Here is a 24715-nt window from a genome sequence, read left to right as displayed (position 1 = left end):
CCATATGACTGACTTACATTACTATTCTGCTTTTGTAACAACCTTGAAATCTATCCAAGCAAAAAATGAAGCTGAAAGAACATCCTCAGGTTTGCACAAATAAACACTCAGAAGCTACAAATGCTGGAGTTATAGTAGCCCACAACGCAGTGTAGCATAATCTTTGAGCCCCGGATTACCAGTTCTTTTTTCCCAGACCCCTGCCTCATCCAGTGCACAGAACGAGTTGTGCTTCATTACAGAGGAACTGATTGATGTATTGCCTTTTTACTTGTTCAGTGTGTGGCCCCAGACCTCTATTAAAGCTCTTCACCAAAGACATTTGCTCTTGAGCTCTTCTGTTTTTTTAAATCTTAATTTATTTTCTTGTGTTTCTACAAGATGAGGGTCTTCCCCTTCTCATCCACAGAGAAATGGACAGATATTAATGGAAAAAGCATTTTTGGGTACCCAGTTTAGGTCAAGTAGGAAATTATTTTTTAGACTGTGTCTTTAAATGGTTCTTTACACAGTTCCACAGTGAAAGTGCACTTAAAATTGTAACTGTGAGTACCAGGTCCTTCTGTAAATTAAAGTCCAGAGTCTCAAGCTTGATATTGAGGGAGCACTTGTGAAAAATCTGTTTAAGTGACTTGCCCGCCACTGCGCTGGAATTATGTAGCAGACAGAAAGCTTCAGCTTCTCAGCCCTCTGCTGCCTGAATCAAAACCAATCTTTACCCTTCTACAGTTCGCTTCCTCAAATGGTATGCAAACTGGGGAATGGTCTAGTGAATCGGGTAGGGAACAAACCCTGGGACAACAGCCTTCCTGTTGCATTAATAATTCTGGTGCCTCCCTAGAAAAATTCCATTGGGAACGCACTGAAAGAGGATGGGAAAAAAATCGCAACAGTGTGATTTTAATCACGACATATTGTTATAATACAATACATGTTCTAAGAGGAATTGCATACAGTTGAACAAGCAACTATTTTTCTAACATCTCCTAACTTCTGAAGGATTTATCTTGTAAACTGGAAAGGCCTTCTTCCATGTTGTTTTTATTGTGTAGTGTGCTTGTGCACGTGGGGAAACTGACTGGAATAACCACTGAGGGGTACTGTACCCCACAATAGTTATTCTAGAATATTTTTTTAAATAAGAATGTCCACAAGGGAGGCTAGTCTGGACTAGCCATTGAAAAGTAACTTATTCTGCACTAGCTATTTTAGTCAAAGTTTCCCACATAGACAAGGGGTAACTTTATGTATTTTTAACATGAAGCCTCTTATTTGTCTCCTTCCTACAAGCCTGTCTACATGAGAAAATTTACTGACAGAGCAATAGCGGTATATTTATAACACTATAATTATATCTGTATCTATATATTTTATGTACTTACAGCTACCAATGCAGATATTTTTATTCCAGAATAAAAGTATTCACAGTGGGAGTTATACCAGCATAATTTTACCACTATAGCTCTGCTAGTAATTTCCCCATGTAAACAATCTCTGAAATAATCTAACCAAGATTTTTTCAGATCTTCCCTTGCATGACACTTTCTCCAAGCCCTTTGTAAGCTTGTATCAGTCATATATTTTACATTACCAATACAGCGTGAGCTATAGTGTTTGTTTACTTGAAATATGTACATGGAGTATCTTTGAACAAGGTCATCCAATACACTCAGATTTTTGCAGATGTGCAAAAACTGTTAATGCTTCTTAAGTGTACTTTTAACCTATTGTTTTTGCTATGTAAAGACCAACGTTAATGCTGATAAGGTAATAATAGAGACTCTGAACTCTATGATCTGGAAGAAAGGGCTGTTCAGGAGGTCAGCTGTTAAAATCCTAACACTGAAACTCAGTTATTTCACTGCAGTGTGCTTCTCCCTCCTCCCCCATGCTACACTTCTTTCTGGTTTACAGTGTGCAAGCTTTTCCTGGCAAGACAGGGGTCTCGCTCTAGATTTGTGTAGTGCTAGGGTTTGTAAAATGGTTTGCTACACTAACTAAGCAAAATGTAATGAATAAGCAGCCTAACCAAAAGTAGGAGTTTCTGTCTGCCCATCAAATTCTGAGCAATATAATTCATTATACTGATTGATTCAAAAACTTCTAATTTCCAAAGAACATGAACTACATTTCAGTTATAAGACTTGCCCTTATAAGTCAATTAACGGCTGCTACCATTTTTATGACCATTTTTTGCACTGATTACAATTTCTCAAGGCATGTTTACCTTAAGCCCCATCCATGACAGCACTTAGCAGTTCTCACTGGTAAGAGTCACTCTACTTAGCAAAATACAATCTACTATATGAGAAAAAAAAAAAAAGAGGGAAAGCAGATCAGGAAACTCAGCAGTGAGGAGGACAAACAGAGGGGAGAATTAAGGAGAGCCAGGGAGCAATACTTACTGCTGACTAACTGGCCAACACTCAAAGCTGAAGAGGAGGAGGATGAGGAGGAAGAAGAGGAAGCCTGACGCACTGGGCTTTGAGACATAGATGCTTGACTGTGAGCCAAATGCAGGAGATTGGGTTGTGAGGCTGCTTGTCCCACTTGCGTCTGGGAGGGCTGATGGAGCTATATGTTAAAATGTAAAAATAGGTATTTAGAAAGTGAAGCAGTAATAGGAAACTTTCAGTGCACCATCTCACCCATCTACTTCTGGGGAACAAATCCCATAGGAGCATTAAATACCACGGACTTAGTTCAGGTGACTGTTACAACAGGAGCAATCCAAGCTCTTCTGCATTCTGACTTTCATTTTTTTCTCAGTTTAACCAGATACTTAATCTAATTAGAAGCTAAATACTTGTTTGAAATGGGTGATGAGAGATCTGCGACATTCACAGCAGCATTCTGATTCAATAAATACATGTCCTTACCTGTTTTCTGACTTATGAAGTCAGACTTTTATTCCCTACGTGGATTCTCATATAAATCAGCATTGTTTCAGAGAGGTCCCTTCATACTGCAGGACCAGTGGCCAAGATGAGTGGGAATGGGGAAAAGAAAATGAACTGGGGGAAAATCCCTTTCCTACAGAAAGGACTAATTTGTTTTACAACATCACATCTAGCACACAAACTAAAACGTTGAACTCTTATTTCTCAGTCAATAAATTGTCCTTGCCTAAAACACAGAGTGAAACTTCTGAGCCCCATTCACATCAGGGCAGTGTCAAGTAGGACACACCTGAAAAGCCTAATGAGTATGGTAGGTGCAAATGACACACTGTGATACAAGAATCTGGCTTTAAATATTTTTTTTTTTTTTACAAATTTTACAACAGTGTAGTATTCGGTTGTTCACTAGGGGAAAGGAAAGAACCATTAATCTCTTCTGCCTGTAATAAGCTTTCATGTGGGATTGAAAACTAGGAACATTCTCTGGTACTGATTTTTACATAAAACTCCCAGCGAATTCAAGGTATACAATGGGCCTTACATTTTTGAATTGGCTTCTAGCAGTCCAGTACAGCCCTTTCAGAGCCTAATAATACAGTAATATGGTCCTTATACACTGAGGTGACTGCTACTTATTATACCTTTATTTTATGTTGCTTCTTGATATTGAGCAAAAAAGATTGACAAAATGTACTAAGAGGCTTCACTTTTAAATGATAGCTGTTATCTGCATTCTCAGAAAGGGGGAAAGATAAAGGCCTTTTTGGCCTTGCTTGAAGTCAGTAATTTAAATCTGTTTCTTGAATTCTAAGGAGTAGGAGTTTTGATATTTAACTGGACAAATGACTTCAGAAAAGGAGCTGAATTCATTAGTAATACTCAAATTATATATGATATGCTCTCAGAACACAGAGAAATGACTGATGCTAAATAGACAACAAAGCGTATGGTACAGTAGGTAAAGGTATCTGATCACATTCAAGATGAGACTTTTCTGTGGAATACATATGAACAACTTTAATGACATTATTCCTGTTATGGGTCTGTTTAAGAACGGAAAAAATTGCAAATCCTTTTTCTACCTCTCATATGGAACAATGTAACACAAAATGAAGCAAGAAACTTTGAGTTACCCTTTATTGAAAATTATTTATCTGACCGGTTTTAGCCTATTCTGATTTCCATAGGGATCAATAAACAAAAACGTTTTATTATTTCAAGGAGTTTTTTTGGATCAAGCACATTTTTTAAAAAGTGGCACTTTATCAAAGGGATAATAGTTAAGAAGCTGATTGAAAGGCTTCCAGGCTTCAGCCTCATGCAAGCACTGGGCATCTTTTAAGGGCTGGATTTTATCCATAGAGAGCTCCCAACCCAGAACGTCTACTTTTATAATACCTTCTCCTAGGGAAGCAGTTCACTAGGAGGGCTGGCCACCTCTGACCACTGCAGAAATGGACTGCCCACCCATTATGCCCACATCACTCCAGACTGCAGCAGCTTTCAGTGAGAGTCAGGAGTTTGGGCTCTGGGTCTCTTGTCTGAAAGAATCTCTGGCAAAACTAAAGACTTCAGCCTAGGCAAGGGAAGAAAAGTACTGTATTTAGATGAGTTAGATGCATTCACACTATCTGGAACAGTCTTAAAGATGTTAGTGCTTATCTGTGAGGATGGAAGAGCAAATGTAGTAGCTATCTTTAAAAAGAAAGATCTGAAAAATTATAGTCCAGTCAACTAAACTTCAACCCGTGGAAAAGTACTGAAGAAAATAATCAAACAATTTGTAAGCACCCACAAGAAAACAAGCTAGCAACAGACAACATGGATTGTTAGGAACAAACTGTGTCAAACCAATCTGATCTCCCTCTAAGACAGGGTAATTGGCCTTGCGGACAGGGAAAAAGCAGTAGGTGGTTTGACTTTACAAGTCTCTCGACACTCCCTCGTGTGACATTCTTTATAACCTAGGGAAACATAGTTTAGATGAAATTGCTGCAGAATGAATGCAAAAGTAGCTGGAAAACAAAGCTGAGAGGATAGATATCTATCTGTGGAAATGGAAGTGTGCATGTATGGTACTTCACAGAAGTCTGTCCTCGTTCTGCATGACTCAGTATTTTCTTAATGACTTGAATGATGAAGAAGAGAACATGCTTATTAAATTTACATGCCAATGACGTGCTGGGAAGGACTTTTGATAGGTTGGAATACAGTATTAGGATTCAAAATGATCCTGTCAATTTGAACATGACACCATCAATCCTGGGAGGATGCAGAAATGAAGAAAAGACAACTCCCATACCAAGCTGTGTGGGTGGGAACAGAGTCTGTAGTGCATGTGAAGAATTTTCTTTTCTACTAAGCACTGGAAAGACCTCTGTGGGGTGGGGGGGCACCATGTCCACAGCTAGGTGCCGCACCAGAAAAAGATCTGAACCAACTGGAGTAAAAATAATTACAGTGGCTGAAGGCCTGGGAGTTACCTGAGGCATATGAAGACACCTGGAATGACCTGGTCATGTTTAATCTAAAGAAAGGAAGATTAAGTGGGATATGATGCCTGCCTCAAATACAGGCAGAGCTAATGAAAAGAGGAAAGAATGAGTCTGTCTTACATTTTAAAATTGAGAGAATGAGGTGCAATAACCTGGAAGATTCAGAGTAGATGCTGGGAAAAGCTGTCTAAAGTGGCAGTGAAGCACTGGCATAAATTGCTGGGGGGAACCTGTGGAGTTCCTATGAGAGTGCTTAGGAGCAAGTTAGATAAATAGTGGTATAGCTACTCCACCAGAGAACAACAGAGCGGACTGGATGATCTCTTCAACCTTGGCCTTCCAGCCTTAATTTTTTAAGATTCTACACTATTTTCCATCATGCAAGACACAGATGGCAAATCCAACACTTTCCAGCCATGCTGCACGTATAGTCCCTGAACAGTTCAACCGCTGAGCACATACACAATAAATCTGAAGCTTCCAGGAAGCATTCTCCAGTTGTGCCTGCAAAGCGTGCACACAGCCACAGCCATTACAGAGCACATGCACAGTATGCTGGTTAAGTCTAGGAAACGTTTGATTCTCTGCACATGTATTGCACAATGCATTTGCAAGTGTATTTTTAAAATAACTGGGGAAATCCAGAAGCTTGGCAGCTTTCTTGTCAGATGCCCAGAAATCTTTGGACAGCTGTAAGAAATGCTCAAAATTTAGCAGGGTAAAAAGGGATAGGGCTAGCGAAGTCTGGATGCACAGTGACCTTAGGTGTAAGAGCAATATATAAGGAATATTTACAGATTGTTGGTTTCTAACTCACTGCTTGTGAGGGAGAAGGGAGTAATGGGATTGGAGAGGCTGAAGAGACACCTTAAGGCCTGACCAGGGACTGAGGGAGGATTCCACCTTTAACTCCCTACATAATTTCCAGCACACCCCCTGTTTTACAGACGTGATGGTTAAGCTGTAAATGTCCTGCTTAAAGAACAATGATAGTTATCTATGTCATGAAACTGCATTAAAATACTCTCTCTCTTTTCATCCACTATAATTTCCACTCTAGAAATAGCCTAAAGGAGAGGCGATGATCAGATTATGAATTAGATTCTAGATGACAGAATCAATTTGAACTTGCAATAGCTGACTTTTCCCAATTTTGGACACATACGTACGATATGAATTATATTTATGACTGTTGTGCATTTTCCATCCTAAGACAGAAGGAGGCACAGAAATTACAGAAGCAGTTGCTGTAAGTGCCATTCTGTGTAGGTGGATATAGTAGACATGCTGAGAATGATGACTGTATGCAACACTGATCAGTATCTGGCAGTAATACATGTATGCACACTACAGCTAGAAGAATAAGATCAGTATGAAAAGAGGAATAAGATGAATGTGAGAAGCATCAAGTGCAGCATAATACTTCATAAGAATAAACTGAAAAATGCAAAGGGTCTGACTCTTTTTCCTTTTACATCACTTTTACATACTCCTGTCAACAGAGAAGGTAGTATTGATTGATAATTGCAGAGGTAAAGAATGAATTAGGCCTGTAAGACTAAATTTTATTCTTAAATTATGTATGTAAGGTATTCCTACACCTGGAATGGTTGACTGGACTCCTGTACTAAGGTCTTCTTATGAGATCAGGGACATTGTTCCCTGCACAGAGAAAGTTACATGATAGTGATTGAGTAACAAGGTATTTTGTATAAAATAAGGAAAGAGAAAGAAACTAAGTGGAAATAAAGAACAAACATTTGAGAGGACATTGCCCTGTAACATAACAGAACTGCTACTGGTTTTACAGAGAGTCTGGACAAACAGCAAGGGCAAAATATGGCCATAATGGAAGGGAGAAGAAAGTAATGGGTTTAAATTGCAGTAAGGGAGGCTAGGGTCAGGCATCAGGAAGACCTTTCTAATGCTAAGGACAGCGGCCTAGGTCGCCTAGGGATGTCAGGGAACCTCCATCACTGAAGATTTTTAAGAACAGGTTAGACAAACATCTGTCAAGAATGATATAGGGACAGTTGATCCTGCCTAGGGGGAGGGGATGGACTGCATGACCTCTTCAGGTCCTTTCCAGTCCTATTTTTCTATGATTCGGTGAAAAGGAAACCTGAGAGACAAGGAAACACAACAAATTAGAGAAGACAGAGGTGAAAAAGACAAGTATAATAAAAAGGGCAGAAGAGATGAAACTAAGAGGAGTGGTACAAAGCGCAAGAAATACATTTTAAACAATCCCCTTTATGATACAAATAAAGATTTTCAATTTTTTCTGATGTCAGCTAGTTCTTCCTGGGAAATATGAACATTAGCTCTAGTAAAGACTAAAGTCGATAGAAGGTGCTGAAAAATAAATACCTTGATATAAAAAGACATTCCCAAACACTTTGAAATGCCATGATAATGCCTTGCAGAAGTAGTAGTTTAAGTGTTTTGTGCTTCCATTTTTCCTGTAAATGGAGTTCTCTGTTCTGTCTACATTTCTTAAAATGTGCCATGTGTTAGTTTTTGAGAAAGACTGGTGGTATGCTGTGGACACTGCGTGATTCGAGAGCACCATGGCAGAGGAAGTCTGTCTTCAAACCTATTCATAATGCATGACCAGGCATGGGCTTCAAAAATGTTTTCTTAAATCTTCTAGCAAATGGAGAAAGTAAGTTATTATGCACATCCACATGCTTCATGCCAAATCACTTTCACAGTCAGCTCTGCCAGAATGTTTCCTAAATACTGTACCCCATCACCCTAATTTAGTTTAATCAACTAAATTCAAGTAAGCGAATATATGAATGTGAATATGAAAGCTATTTGATACTTAATAAGTATCTTCTCTCTCAGTGTAGTATAGTATATGTAGTATAAAGGTCCTCTATACACACAGCTCAGACTGACAGAAGAGGTACATTTGGGAACCAGAATAAAAAAGCTCTTTGGGTTCACACAGCCTGTGCGCATACTCAGCTCAAAAGGAAGACTACAGCAAAGAAGTGCCGGTGTGCTGTGGACCTAACTGGGAGTAGGACTTTGACAGAGCCTGCTGGAGTTCCTTCAAAGCCTTTCTGTGGGATCAGAACTATGTTCCAAGTACACACTGTAACTGAAGGTCTCTTGGCTTGCCAAATGAGGTTGAGGACACAGCCAGGCTTCTGCAGAAGATACAATTTTATATGCAAATAAGGTACATCAGTCATCTTTCTGACCCCCATCAGGGATGATATAATGTCAATATTACAGTAACAGACTTAAATGCTTAGGTAAGTGCATAATTCAAAGGTAACAGTAATGTTCCTGCAGTGAGCAATGCTTTACTCTCTATGTCTCAGAACGACACAGGTAGTTTAGTGATATCTTCCTATTCCCAGTGCTGTGGTGCAGTTATACTGGTTTGTTTTTGTTTTTTTTTTTTTCGATATCCTATTCTTACAACTGCAAGTGCCATAAAGAAAACTGGTCAGGAAGAGACATCAAGTTACAAGTGTGGCATGGAAAATCTGATGTAGTCTCTTGTACTAGTAAATAGTATGGTCATCTTGACTTTTAAAAATCTAGTAATTTTATCCATGGATGAAATGGGATTGTGTGGTGCTGGTGGTAAAAGAAAAGAGACAGAAGTGAGAAAAACTGTCACCCTCAACAATGAAAGTCATATAAAAAGCGAAAGAAAAACAAAGCTGGATTGAGACAACATGGTTTAGTGGCTATATTCAAATACAGAGAAATAAGAGTGCATTTCTCATAAAACATGACAGCATCAAAGCAATAAAAGCATTGCAGAGAAAAAATGTCTGAGAGCTGGTTAGAATTTAATGGGAGAAGATAACAAGGGACTGCATGGAATTGTGATAATGAGATGGTAGGGTCTATGTGGTAGCTTGGGATTGCAGAAGGAAAATGTCTGGCATGAAATTTGGAAAGCAGATGTACAAGAATGACCACAGACCCATCTGAGAGCAATCTATGTCTTTTCAACAGTTAATCTGGAGCATGATAACCAGTGACAATGAAGGTGGGGAACTGACTACCTAAGAAAATGCTGCCTAGTAGCTCGTTTTATTGTGTTAGAGTTGGCAGAAGCCCAAAGCTGGTAGTGCTATAAGACACGATGAAATATGAAAAGTTCTGGCAGGCAGTGTAGATAAAACAAGACTGAGGACAACTGGGACTACAAGCCTGATTTAATGAATCTAGTATGTAGAAGGAAACAGCCAGACAACAGCAAGAAGGGAACCTGCTTGATGAGGTGCACTGGAGAACAATAGGATGTATAGAAGTTGCTTCTGTGTGGGCAAGCAAATAGTTATGAAAACAGTTATTAGAAAAGCTGTTTAAGGAATTCCTAAACAAGAATGTGTTTTGAGCTGCAGTGATCAAAGGCAGCTGTATTCTTACTTAATTTCACTCATCTAAGAATTGTCTATGCTAAAATAGCTACCCTAGCCCCCTCTCACGTCAGTGGGGACAATAGATACCTTAAGATACCTATTAGAGATTCAACCTATCTAAAAATTATTCTATTTTGACAGCTTGAGTTGCCCACTGGACGTGCATATCTCTCCTTGACTATTCCTCTTTGTCTCTACAGGAAATCTAGTTAACTAGCTTCCACCAAATACCTGACTGCTCTGTGAATATGTTAAGCAAAGTGAATCCTTTCCTAAATTTCACTAGACTCCAATTCATGGTTCAAGTTCTTCTGTCAGTTGCGTTCGTGTTAACATGTGTTGTTAAAGATATGAAAGAACACCTTAAAATAAGCTTTTCAAATCTGATAGCAAATGACAACGCTAACAAGTTATTACAACAAGCTCATCTGTTCTTGAAAAAAAGGTGCATTTATCCATACAACCTGGATTTTGGCAAAATCCCTCCTGAAAGGCATGGAGGAAGTGCAGAAGTTAAGGTTACAAGGTACACTTTTATTATGAGATATAAACAGCTTAAAAAAAGCAAGAAACATAAAATTAGGGAATAAGTCATCCTTTTTCAAGAAAGAAAACTACAGGTATAGATCAAACGTTTTATACCAAATTTTTGAATGGTTTTAGCAAGCAGCAAGAAGAGATGGTGAACAATGTTTAAGTTGAATTAGCAGGAGGAACATGCGAAATTCTTAAGTTAGTACAGAATATCATGAAAAACTTACAGAACCTGTTTACAACACGCCAGGGGAGCATTATGACAGATGAAATACAGAGTAGATAGGTGCAAAGTGATTCACGTTAAAAGGAACCATTTTAGTGACTCGCATGGTAACAATCAGGGAAGCAAACATGTATCATGGTGTATAGATCTGCTTATTGAAAAACCTGCTCAGTGAGCAGAGATAGTTAGAAAAAACCAGGATGTTAGGCTGTATTGAGATAAAGACAGAAAATAATGCTGAAAATATTATAATGTTATTATGTAAAACAGTGATGCATCCTCACTGTGATCACGGCATTCAGTTCTGATCACAAAATCTCACAGAGATTAGTGTGGAAATTGAGATGGTTGGTAGATGGGCAGTAAAAATTATTAAAGGCAAAGAAAAACTTGTTTATGAATAGAGATAAAAGGGACACAGACTACAACAGGAGTGCAAATAGTTGTATGCTTCAGAAAGCCATTACAAGTGCTAGGAGATTTCTTGGTGAGTGCATAGATGTTGCTGCCTAGATTAGCAAAATCTTGGAAAACTGAAAAACAGTAAAGTTTTAGCTACTCAGTGTAATTTAAAGATGAACAAACCCTACCGTGGGTAGTGCAAAAACCAAATCAGAAACATCTATTTATTCTTAAAAACAAGAGGAATAGGACTACAATGGAATTGCTTGTGTATGCTAAAAAAGCAACCTGGTTACAACACAGAAGAAGGAGCAGGGCTTTACACTGCACCTAAGTAATCTATGAACACATTTCCATGAGGAGAGATTGAGGTTTTAGTCTGTCAGGTTTGAAGAAGTTATATGAATAAATAACTCATGTAGTCTACCTAAGTAAAGCTGACTAAAACCAATATCTGAGGCATTTAAGTCTTCAGGCAAAAAGCACCAGCACACATTACTTAGCAACAGAAACAGGCTACACAGGTTCAATTATTGTGACTCAGCTAACAAGCAGCAGCTTACTATCATCACTTCCAATCACTTCTTTCTCCTGCAGTACTTACTTTCCAAGGAAGTGACAAGTTGAAAGTTAAACTAGGATCATCTGCTACTGGAACATTTTACTACATTATTTGTTTCCTCATTTATTTCTCTGTGACATTCTCAAAACTTTTCCCAAACTTGTCTTGTACTCTTCTTTCCCCCTTCTGAAGCTTCTTTCATCAAGTTACAAGACACAAAATGCCATGTGACAACATTTTCAAAAATATTTTGAATTGCTGCTGAGCCCTCTGAGTTTGAGCACTCAGTTCTTCTGAAAACAAGGTTTTAAAATTATGACTAAATATGCTGTCTTTAGCCAAGCACTACAGTTTTGCTAAGTCTTTTCCCAGGCAAAAAGATAAATTCAGGATCTCCTTGTACTTCCTGTAATTCTATTTACTTTTGAAATGATATGGCAGCTTGTACCGTACCAGGTCAGTTGCTTTTGACTGTCCATCAGCATTATTCCTATGAGGAATCTGGCTCTCATACCTCTTTTCTGCTCCCACTGAAATCAATGGCAAAATTTCTTCTGACTTCCTTCTGTAAAATCAGAAGAGCCAGTAGAGGGAGCACAAATACACAGAAATAATTTTCTGCAGTTCCCATAAAAATGGTAATGTGTACTATTTTTTCATATGGTATTTGCACTACTTTTTTTTCCCCCGATCAAACCCAGGGTCTTGATCAGGCTCCAACAGATGTAGGCAAGGAGGCTCGCTGGTGTTGGTGGCCCTTCCTGCAACCCCTGGGTCCTCAGGACTGTGCAAGAGGCACAGGCTGGGCCCTGCAAAACTGATCGTGGCAAAATAAGGTCTGTCTACCTACCTAACACTGCTGGGCAGACCAGCACGGTATGGGGCACATCTTTGGCTCTCGGACATAACCGGAGCTCTGCTGACTGACGATCGCTGCCAGCTGATCCAGCCAGCTCCAGTTGCACAGGAGCCCCCAGGCTGGCTGCACCAGTACGGTACAGCACGATATGGCTAAGCAGAGACTTCCTACCTCAAACTCATTCAGCAAGCTGCAGCCTTCAGCAGCACTCTGTCCCTTCACGCGAGCCCAGTGCCACTAGCTGTGCAGAGGAAGGTCGCACCTCTGTCCCCTCTGCCCACTGATAGGGCTGCCAGACGTTGCCTGGAAGAGGTTGTTTTGCTGCAGGACCTGGGTGTGCTGCTCTGCAGGTGAGCAGGTCCCAGCGAAATAATACAGGACTTCTACCCTCCTCTTTACCTCTGAATTTCATGAGTTTCACATGGGAGCTCAGGATTGCTATGCTTTTCCAGAGCTTCCCCCATAAAGGAGGGGAAGATCTAATCTCTTCAGGGGACTGACACAAAAAGAAACGCCCCACCCCACACACCCCCAGGAAAGCAAATGTAAGCTGCTGAGTTTCTTAATCCATTGTCAGGCTTTCCCCATGCAGGAGAACACAGAGCCTGCCCTCCCGTCCATCCCTCTTTGTTTGAAGCCACATACATGCAACAATTGCAAAAGCACTTGCCAGGAGTGTAAGTCTGCTCCCATTAAAGAAAATAGAGTTAGATAAATGACAAGTGCTCTGGAAAATGCCTCTGCTAGATACCACAGTGCATAGGATGGAAAAAAGAGTATGTAACCACTTGGATGTGAAACATTTTCAAAACAAACAAAAAAGTCACCTTAGAGATCCATCGGCTGTGTACTTCTAAATTTGAAAAAAAAAAAAAAAAAAAAAAAAAAATTCTGTTTGGAGTTCTGGGGGGCCTGGGATTCTCAGAAAGGAACAAAAGGCTGCTACCTGCAACTGGAGGTGTAGGCAGGACTAGCAAACAAGCACCACCAGCAGCAGGAATGCTAAGCCAAACTTTTAAGTGAGTACCTTTGTAAGTACCTTTTTGGTAATCACATTTGATGTCTTTTCCATCCTCAATATCCTCTCTTTCAGAGAAAAAAGGTGGCACTACAATTCTTTGCTCTACAACTGCAGACAAAACTAAGGAATTTGACTTTAGAGTACTATCAAAAGAACTACTGAAATCTTTTCGGACCTGAGCAAAGTTGCTGTACCCATCCTGAAGTCTGAGAACTACCTGGCGCCTTACACTGAATAATAATCTCCCTAAAAGTACTGTCTATGCAAGCATGAACACTCATATCTGATTTTTCACTGAAGAAGACCTAGTAAGTTTTTATATTTTTCTTTGTTTTCTCTGCACATCCCAAAACATTTTAAACCCCAGTCTACTAGGTGACCACTAACCAAGGAACTGAACTTCACAGGCCAGATAGCCCTCTCCTGTCTCAGTCCTTCTGCACTTTCACTGCAGAAAATTTCTCAGCTGGCCCTACACTGACCTTTAAAAGAAAAAAAAAAGAATAACCGGTTAACCCCTGAATGTATAAGTAAATCATATAATATGACATTCAGTAATAACTACATATGTAGTATGCACTAATATACTATGTATGATAGAATTACTATTTTATTATTGAAAATGATAAAGAAGTGGGAGTTTTTAGAAAGGCCATGAGAGAGTCCCCAAAAGATTTCTGTGCATCTGTTTTGATAACCATTCAGGCTACAGACACTTTACCTGCTGGCCTGGTTTGAGCGGCGATAGTGTTATTCCCTGGGTATTGATCACGGGGAGTATCTGGTTGCCGATGACGGTAGCGATGATCTGACCCTGGGCATTGGTCAGTAGCTGTGGAGTTATCGGCTGCACCTGAAGTCCCTGAGCTCCACCTGCCGCCTGGCCGGAGGGGACGGGGTTAGGCATCAGTGGGATTGTTCCAATAATCTGGAAAAAATGACACAGAAAGGGAAAATGCACACAGGCCGCATATACTTACCTCACGTAACTACTTGTTTTACGCGTGTTAAATCAAACTTAGGTGAAATAAGCACAGAGAGACAGACGTGACAGGCTGAAGGTGGGAAACAACCGTTCCTTTGCCGGGATGATGAGGACTTTCAAACTCATTTGTTGCTTCACATATCACCTGTACGTTTTATCACCAGCCACTGTCATCCCCAACAAATCTGCTGTGGCTGAGAGTGTATGAAACAAATGCTGGGCCACGCTCCGGCCCCTGGATGATGCTTTGTTCCCACCTCTCATTTGAACACGGAGTGAAATAGAGACAAATATCAGTCTGCTCATCTTGCTTTCTACAAATCATCCATACAAATTTATTAACTGTGAACTGAGGTGCTTATGTAATTTTCCTTGATTTACTGATACCTAGTACTCTAGATGACCACCTTTTACTCCCATGTGATGTCAGGGAGGAACAAAAAGATACCGGTGCCTTTCAGGACACAGCTTATTAAGATAAATTCATAAAAATGCAGCTGCTTTTGGATGGCAACTAAGTTGTACAACACAATGGGAGTGCTGGTGTTAGATAAAACATTTTAGCTAACATTTCTGGGGCAAGTACTTGCAGAAAGAGACACTTAATGACATCTCAGACTTGAGAACACAGTGATTTCCTAAAATGTGAACATGCCTGTAAAACTAATATTAGGATGAGATGTCAAACAGATGCTGTAAGAAAGCTTGTCAGTCAATAAGACTCTAGGCTGAAGAAAGTTACACTGTTGGAAGACTCTTTTTACAAGTATTAGAGCACTTGAAACAGACTTCTGATGAAACTTGGGAATAAAACTAGAGTTATAGAATTATCTCACCAGGAAAACTAAAAAAAAAAAAAAAAAAAAGCAAAACACATCTGTTTTCTTCACCGCATCTCCTCTGACTTTATCATAGCCCCTCAGAAAACATCTATCCCACTGTAAGGCTTCCAGTCTTCCCTCTCCAGAAGCCCTGCTTCCTCCTCTCTATCCTCAATATTCACCACGCTGCACGTCCCTTTTGTCCCCCTGTAGTATGCTCCCAGTTGCCCCCAGTCCCTTATCACATACACTGACTAGTGTAGAACTACTTGGTTGCTGAGAAATAGGGTGGATTATGTCTGAGTTCTCCCTCTTTTTTCTCAGCAGGGATAGTAACAGGTTAGCTTTCCCCAGTCTATCTGCCGATTCTCATTCAATTTAAGACCTTAATCACCTTCTTACATTTTTTCTTTTTTCCTGATAAATTTTGTTGAAACTGGTCAGCTGTTTCAAAGGTAGGTATGAAGAGATGGATGGATGGGAAGGGGGAGAGAAGGATAGACAACACAAGTCATAAAACTAGTTTCCTCATGAAAGCTAGCTGAAGTGTTTCTAATGAAACCCGAAGGCAAATTTGTCTCCAAAACAAACACATAAAATTCCTATTGATTTATATAATATCAATGGGTACTGTACAATACAGCGTAAAATTAGCTCTAGAATAACTGTTTACTGAAAACATCAGTGGCTTTGTGGACAGACCGATAAGTTACTTTCCAGGGTGCAAAACGAGAGGAACAGCTCTGAATCTCTTGCTCAAGATATAAAGACACATGTATGAACTGTGCTGTGAAGAGTAACAGGGATCTGCAAAGACCTCTGCATATTTAAATCACCAGAGGCCATACACAACAACCCCAGAAAATCCATCCTGAAGAAAGCATCATGCAATGACATCCAACTAACTCGGGCACAGCTGGAGGGGTCTCATCAGAGGATCACCCTCTTCCTTCTGTTATTAGGCTCAAATAACAGCACCCTAACGAGTGAAAGCTCCTTCGGCACCCACGGCCTGATGGTGTACCTGTAGGTAGGCTCAACTGGGAAGTGAAATGTGACAACTTAAACCAGCCAGCTCCTTGAGTGAAGAGTGCACTTGGTTAGCTACGGCAGCTCAGCTAACAAGTGGTAGGTACTGAAGTCATCATCAATTTACCAAAGTTGCCCGGTTAGAAGAAGTTTGGATGGGAAGACCAGAGAACCATATAGCAAAGCAGGACAGCTCTCCTGCAGGAGGACCTGGCAAAATGGCAATTTGCTGTATTGTAAGAGCTGCATATATCAAAACTGTTCAAAACACTGTAAAGGTATCATTTAAGTTCTCCTTAATGCATTCCTAAAAGGTAGACAGATCAATAAAGATTATTACCCCCATTTTACAGAGCATGAAAGTGAAGCACGATGGAGCATATTCAGACAGAGGTTGTGAGCTGGCCTTCTAATTTGGAATTTCCTGCAAGATTCTCTCCGTAGATCACCATACTTTTATTGTTTTTAAGGTGTCCCTAGCTGAACTGCCACTGCTTTACTGTTCGTGTGAGAAGACGGCTGTTCACTGAGGAGGGAGGTATTTATGTACATCATCATCAAATTTCAGAATGTTTTCTGAAATCTGACTTTCTTCATGAATTAAATACAACTTTCATGCAGTGCAACATGTAAATTTCTCCTGATTTTTGGTGACCTAAAATATTTATGGGTCACAGATATATTCTTTCACTTTTAAGGTATCTCACCAAACACAAGGAATAATCCTTAATTTTATCAGCAGAAACATAGCAAAGACCTCTCCTTCCTTTGCCATGTCAGTAAAGGACGCGACCTTGGAGTGTCATTACTCCAGTGTAACTTTAACTATCAAGGTCCTAATCCTAGCAAAGCAAAAAATGCTGCGCTGGTGTTATCAGTAATAGAAATGTTTGCATTCACATTTAAAATGCATTTCTTGGACTGCAGTTGGACATTTTATAGAATGACAGTGCTGAAGTGGACAGTTTGTAAGGTCAGAAGCAGAAGGCTATCTATATGTATTAATGTGTGTCACACACCATTCTGTACATGGCGTGCTGTACATGCACACAGACAGAAACGGAGCAGGGAAAGCATAGCTGGGCGAGGCGTTCCAGAAGGACAAATGAACAAACGCCCCCAGGGGTGTTACCATACGAGCCAAGGGTAAATCCGAACGGGAAAGAGCTTTCCCGCTTTCTGAAACTTACAGCAATTAATTTTTTTTTTTTTGTTTGTTTTCCATTTTATACCAAAATGAAGTAAAATCTTATCTAGTTAAAAAAAAAAAAAAAAGAGGCATCCACTCGTTTCTAGTTAACTATAGGGCTACTCTCTATGGCATGCACCTTTGACATGGCTAAACCCAGATTCAAGTTTTGCCTTTCAAGTTCCCCCTTCTCCAAGTACCCTCTCCTAAATATCCTAACAACTCCCTGATTCACACATAGGGAGGAGTGCTGAAACTGGATCCCATCCTCAAACCTTGTGTGACTGTCACGATGCTGAGCCAGATTCCTCTTCCTCTAATTTTGGTACAAAATTTCACCTTAGGCCTTGTTAATTTGTCCTGCTAAAGCATCACAAAAGCTGGTACTTTATGAACACAATTTATTGTCTTGATACATTTAAATTTTCTGCAGAAATAAACCAAGGCCATGCCACGGGCTTGAGACACTGGCGTGCCACAGTACACACTATTGAATTGCCAGGGATTTCCCTAGTGGGGAGGCATTGCTCCTTTCTAGCAAAGGCTGCTACTTCAGATCATATTCAAGGACAGTTCAGGATTAGCATGTGACAGGGACTTATCCCACAAGATACCTACAGAATCACACAGTCACAGACTGGTTTGGGTTGGAAGGGACCTTAAAGACCATCTAGTTCCCACCCCCTGCCCCGGGCAGGGCCCCCTTCCCCCAGCTCAGGGGGCTCCCAGCCCCGTCCAACCTGGCCTTGAACCCTTCCAGGGAGGGGGCAGCCACAGCTTCTCCGAGACACAGCAGAAGCAGCTTCTTGCTCCGTCAGTGTTTGGACTCAAATTCATAAACAATCCCACCTGTCAAACACATTCTTGAGAAAACAAACAAATCCCTAGAAGTCCTTGTGATACAAAAATATATATTTTTTGTTGTTTTGTATTTTTTTTCCACTATGCATGAGACTTTCACAATTCCTTTTATACCTCATACAACTGAAAGTAAGCAGTAAGTGTTCACAAAGGAGTTGCAAAACAGGTGCTGTATGCAAAACAATAGACAGTTTTCAAAGTCCAAGGGTTAATTCAAGGGACTCTCTTGTTAATGCTCTATAACCTCTATGGGAGTCAGGCACAATAATCTGCAGAGCGCTGTGGATTAAAATAAATTACACCTGGTTGTATCTGTCTGAGGTACAGGTTCCAGATACAGGCACAAAATGTAGTGCTGACGTGGCACTGGAAATCCTAGCTAGATATTTAATGTAAATTTAGACCTTAGCTTTTTTTTACAGAGAAAGGGCTTTCGTCCACCTCTAATTAAAGCACCAAGACTGTAATTCTGGCCCGATTCAAGAGACATAGTGTTGTCAGAAGCCTCAGTGAAGTTAGATTTGCACTTAAAGTATTCAGTAAGATTCCTTCATTTTGGTTTATGGATTAATAGATACATCAATTGCATCTTGAGGTGCTTAGAGAGCAGTTTTTACAGATGTTAATTTATGTTTTTATGCATCCCAATGTTAACTAAGTTTTAAAAAATCAATGATTTGTTTCTAACTTCAAAGGAAATTCAGGGTGATTTTTAAAAGCATCTGGATATTTTATGTTGATTAATCTGTTAGTGTCATTTCAGCATCCTAGGATTTCAAAATATCTGAGATCAGGCCTCTCAAATCTTATGACTTGATTCTGCCATTGCCAAGACAACTCACGATTAAGTGTTGTTTATATGAAATAAAGTTGTAAGGCTTGGCTTGCACGTGAAGTTAATTTGTTGATCTGCTCCTACATACCATCCGTCTGCTCGGTGGTCTTTGCCTACATAGTCCTGCAAACTGTACATTCATCTGCAATGAAAGAATAAGCACACAGTTAACATGAAGGTAAAATCCCAAGGAATGGAGCTGACCATGGACGGGAAAAATCCCAAACCCTCAGCAGAGCAACCATACCTGTGAGTGCTACCTGCAACGGCAGGGCAATGTCCTAGCACTGATAAACTGAAGTGCTAGTCACTGTTAAACAGATTTTGGTCCCTTGCCTTGCTCATTAAAGGTTTCTCCTTAGTAATTAAATAGAAACATCTGATCGCTTAAACAACTGATCTTTAAGAAAGAATAACATAAAAAAGAAAAATTCTTATCCTTTTTTGGCTCACAATACATCTTCCTATTTAACTGCCTTTGTGGATTACTTCGCTGTAAATCAGTGCAGAAGCCGAGCAACTCATCAGAACTTCTGGGGATATATGTCTAATTGTAGCTCTGTTTGTGCTGCATTATATCTGTAGATTTTTGCATAACTGTATGAAGGACTAATTGCTGATTTCCCAGCAGTGAGTCTTTCCTTGTGGCTCCTAATAAACCAATTGTGTTTTGACATTAGGTGAAGTTACCATGCGACTCTAAAATGAAGCATGCAACTGTTTTTAAGTTTTATTCCCTCTCCCCTCATCAGAAACAGGGATGTTGCCTTGCTTCACTGTTTTCCTAGCACGACCAAAGGAATATTACAAACCATAGCCAAATGGATGGTTCAACAACTTCCTTTGTTTCTGCTGTGAAAAGGCTAAGTAAAATCAAAGACTGACTACACTAGGCTGTTCCTACTGTCAGCCAGGGCTGACATAAAGCAAATAGTGCCATTTCATCTGAAAAATGTCTTTAGCTATAAAAAGGAAGTGTTAAGTTTTTTCAGTAGTATCATCAAAATGAACGTCTCTCTGATTTTATCAGTGTTACAGCCCTTTAAATATTGAAGGTTTTGAACAACAGAAGAACAATATAAAAATAAAATAGAAAACCAGGGAAAAAGTAAAAGGAGCAATAGAAAAATTGTTCAGTAAAATGGGGCAAACCACCACATACACATAAGCTAATTTAACATGTAAATCTGTGAACAAAATGCATCAAAGTCTTCCTTTTATGTAGTGAGCCAAAAAAAATCACTATTTGTGTGAACGTTTGCTGATTTAAATAGGCTTCACTCATATTCATTTTGTAGTCCTCAGAATATAATCTGAAATAAAAGCTCACTTTGTCTTCTGTTGTATGATGCTGGTACATGTCAACTCATTTTTTTTCTAGTTTTACAGGGCCAAAAGCTAATTTGACCCCAGAAGCCTGCCACCTACAGTACATAGGACAGTGTTTATGGTTTGTTTTCTACAGTTTTGCAAACTTCCTTCGGAAGCCGCTTCTGTTCACAGATTTCTTCCTTCTTGTATGGCCACTTTATCAACATGAGTTACTTTAAGGAGAAAATCTTAAGGAGAAAATGACTGAGGAAAGGACAGAATAATGAGAATCCACACAGGATTCTTCAGCCTCTGTGCAGTTGTCCCTTTCTTAATCACTTATATCTATATACTACCTCCATAAACTATAAACACAGACACATATTTATATATATATACGATTTATTATCTACCAATATCAATAAACTCAGCTATTTCTATACACTATGCTATACATACCATGAATCTACACACTGAAAAAGTGGAAGCATGAATACAAGCTCCATTTGCAGGCTACGTCTGAAAGAAATGCTACTTCATCTCATTCTCTGGAGTAAGGGCAATATGATTCTTGAACCTCAAGACAGGATGAGGCTAAAGCTGCCTGTGCCTTGTGAAATAAAAGCAGTATTAATTTATGCAGAGCTTGCAAATTTCCTTTGCTGCATTATATTTCCTGATGAGAACTCAAAAAAATGGCACAACAAAATGCTACTATGAGACCAAGGCATCAAACAGTGATACTAGAAACAGGCACCAATGAAACTGTATTTCTGAGTCACCATTTCATGTAAGAAATTATAATTTTCAAGGTTAAGTATTCGTATATCATACAATATATTGGATGGTATATGGTTTGTAAGCATCGTAATGGAACATTGAGTCTGACATTCTGCCTGACTTTCTAGGTGCTTTATGGTTTAGAAAATAATGTTTGTATACTAACATCAAACTATACAGGACTTTATTTGTCATTACAGCAGGAATTATGTGGTGAAATTTTTCTCAAGAAAATATTGTTATGTTCTGTTAGCAGTGGCATATATACACTCACGTCTCTTATCAAACATCCCAAATAATACAATGTAACATTTTCTCATCAGAAAAAATCTAAAGATATATAACTACCAAATTAAAGAATAAAAATTATGTTGAGTGTCTGTTGAACTGTTCTAAGCAATATACTTATCAGATTTAGCTTCCTTTTAAAATCAAGAATGAAGTCAGGCATAAGGACCCTTAGAGGTCACAGTTCCCTGAGCTGAGCAAAGTAACTGTTGATTTTAATTAGATTTACAGGTCCCAAGCATTTCTGAAAATCAGCTAGCTAGATTCTTATGAAAGTGTTCGTGTTCATCATTTAAAATTATTTGATGGATGACTTGTATAAAATGTTTTAGCAATATTTTTGTTTGTTAAGAAAACAGATCCATGATATTAAGTTACGACAAAACAGCCACAATTTCTAATAATGTTTGATGATCACAAAAAGAAGTGACAACTAACTGTTTTAGCATTTGACTGCTCGTCTCCCAAACCACAGCTTTCATGTTTGCTGTGCAGATCCTTGTAGGGTGTATACAAGCAAATACACTTTTGTATGTGTGGTTTTGGTATCTTTTTTTTTTTTTTTGTCTGTAAATATGCTTGAGAACAAAAAGTAATGGTATTCATTTTCCCAAGAAGTAAATACAAAGCAACTGAGCCACCAGTATGAATTTCTAGATTTAATCACAATGATCACAATGAAGATATTTTGGTAAATATTCATTCCCCTCTACTTTCTTTTCATGCAGGCTGAGATTTTCATAGTTGCCTACAGAAGTACGATTGCTACTTTGGCTTCTCTGAAGATTTCAGTCTCGACTAAGTATCAAGCATCTAACAGACCAGAAATCCCTGCTCTGAAATAAAATTTCTCAACCTTTCCAAGATTTGTATATGTGCTGCATCTGCAAACACTACCATTACTTCGTGTCTTTAGATTACAAAACATTTAGAGCAAGGATTGTCTCTTCTGTGCATGAACATAATATAAATATTTTCTGCTACTTCTCCCTCATAGCATAAAGAGTAGACTTGCTTTCAGCCATATCACAATCTAACATGCTGAACACACAGCAGAAGAAAACGTAGGCATCCCTACACTTTGCAATACATGCCATGCTGAGCCATTCGAGGCGAGCTTGGGAAATAAATTGCCCTTTCTCAGCAAGCCTAATTAGGCCAAGCACAATGCGTGCCAATGTGATTAGGTTGCTTCCATGCTACAGTGACATTATGGGCTTGTTTGGAACCAGCTTTGCTGCCTGGTGTTGTGTGGCACTGTACCGACCTACTATAGCAATGCTGCCTAGGCGTCAGGAGCCAGAATGAGCCAGGGTTTAGTAATTGCTCTTTGATCCTGTGTTTTTTAAGTAAGACCTGCTACTGAGACATAATCTTGCGTAGATATAAACAAGATTATGTTCTCTACTGCCACAACAGTTCTCACTGAAACACTGCTGTTTTAATTTTTCAAGTTGTAATATTACTCTTTTAAAAAAGGGATGTTGCACACCACTGTCATTGTCTGTGTCTGGGTGAGCGGGAGAATTTCTGGTGCTCTATTTTTACATCTTTCTCTTAGTTACTCCTTTCAACTCGTTTTGCATAGACAGGAAGCTCGATTAAGGAGATGGCATGCTCTTAACTGCCTTCAGTAGGCAGTCACTGCTGTCACTGCTTCATCTTGTGATGCCATTCCTGAGAAAGTTATTCCGCCAGAAGTGTTATGGTCTTGAAAATATATATTAAATTTGGAATCCTCAAAGAGTTATTTTTCTTTTAAATTTTCATTGATGAAAGTTCCTGAGGAAACAGAAGTGTATTCTGGACAAATGACTTTGAAGCTTAATGATGTTTTATTTTAGCACTGATTTGTCTGTTTAGAATACCAATGTATGTTTTCCTGGACTCCATGATAAACTGGACTGAAATCATTAACCATCAAATAATCTTCAGATGCAATCTTTAGGACCAGAGTTCTTTAATTAGATTACAGGTCAAAGAATTTCTAGGCCATCAATATATTCTTGAATAATCTACTCTCATCTTCTCACTACCAAATTACATACACTATATAAAATATTTATCAGAGATCACAAGATTTCTCAGCCTGTAACTCTTAAAGGTGAAATTAGTTAGGCATGCTGATTCATTCAATCATTTCAGATTTAGCCAAAATTCATTATAAGAAGGCTAATATATATTGCAATCAAACAGTAGCAATGATACTCAACATTGTTGTTAATCAATTATATTTCTTCCAAAAGCTGTTATAGATCTTGAGCTTGCTTCCCAGATGCAATGACTATGGATGACAGTAGTTGTCTGTCAACTCATCACTTCAACATTGCACCTGTGCAACAAGACATTTTTTAAAATACCAAGTCATGCCTTACTTCAGCTGATGTTTCTATGATTTCAGATGACTTGGACTTTAAACAAAAGATAAAACTGCTAGTTTCATTAATTAACAGTTGTAAATTTTAATGTGAAAGTCTACAAAAGCTCAAGGCAAGGCTGAGGTGATTAGTTATGCAAACCTTTGCACTTGGCCAGACACATGTACTTTTGAAACACTTTTATATTTTACAGTGTCTGCATTTCTTCAACAAGTGATTTTCAGACTACTGAGAATGAACTACAGTGCTAATCACCAGTATGACTATGATGGAACAAAACATCCTGGATTACCTCCCTACTGTGGATCATCACTATGGAAACCGATATTCCAGCATATAAAGTGGAATTTCACTATAATGCAGCACAATTACGTGGATGCCCAGGACAAGAAGGAAAAATGCATTTCTCTGAAAGGAGGTGGGAAAATTTGGATGGGTCATATGCAACTCCTTAGATGGAAAATGGTCATGACTCCAAGTTTCTAAATCTGAATCTCTAGGAAAAAAATCCTTCCTGAGATCAACTATAACTTCCCTTTGTCACACAATCATCTGAAAGAGAGTGGATTGTTCATTTCAGTACCAATGCCCCCTTGAAAATTTGCCAACCAAATACAAGCCAGACTGAGTCCTTCTTACCTTGTGAAATTTGGTATGGCTGCTCTACCAATCAGCTGACCTTTGAAAAGTCATTTAAAATCCAGTTGTCCATTCAGTCGTCTGTAATATGTTTGTATAAATACTATTTATCTCCCTGCCAGTACTCCTATTAGCCTTAAGTAATTTTTGTAAGGCTACCTTAGAGTTATCAAGAAAAGAGACTATACAGAGGTAGGGGTTTTTTA

The 24715-nt window shown here is 39.1% G+C and overlaps 1 protein-coding gene across 1 annotated transcript in view; it reads right to left on the bottom strand.

The window, feature by feature from the left end:
• The window catches only part of POU6F2 (POU class 6 homeobox 2), a 315222-nt gene that overhangs the window by 10812 nt on the left and 279695 nt on the right, over window positions 1-24715 (bottom strand). The window contains exons 7-8 of the mRNA XM_033007123.2: window positions 14115-14321; window positions 2406-2574 (exon numbers count right to left, since the gene is read on the bottom strand). Of these exons, the coding sequence (XP_032863014.1) occupies window positions 2406-2574; window positions 14115-14321 (376 nt within the window). The remainder of the gene's footprint in view (window positions 1-2405; window positions 2575-14114; window positions 14322-24715) is intronic.

The sequence above is a fragment of the Tyto alba genome, unplaced genomic scaffold (genome assembly GCF_018691265.1).
Source record: "Tyto alba isolate M040663 unplaced genomic scaffold, T.alba_DEE_v4.0 Super-Scaffold_46, whole genome shotgun sequence".
In the NCBI taxonomy this organism is placed as follows: domain Eukaryota; kingdom Metazoa; phylum Chordata; class Aves; order Strigiformes; family Tytonidae; genus Tyto; species Tyto alba.
The sequence above is the reverse complement of the archived record's forward strand: the minus strand, read 5'-3'. Positions and strand labels throughout refer to the sequence as shown.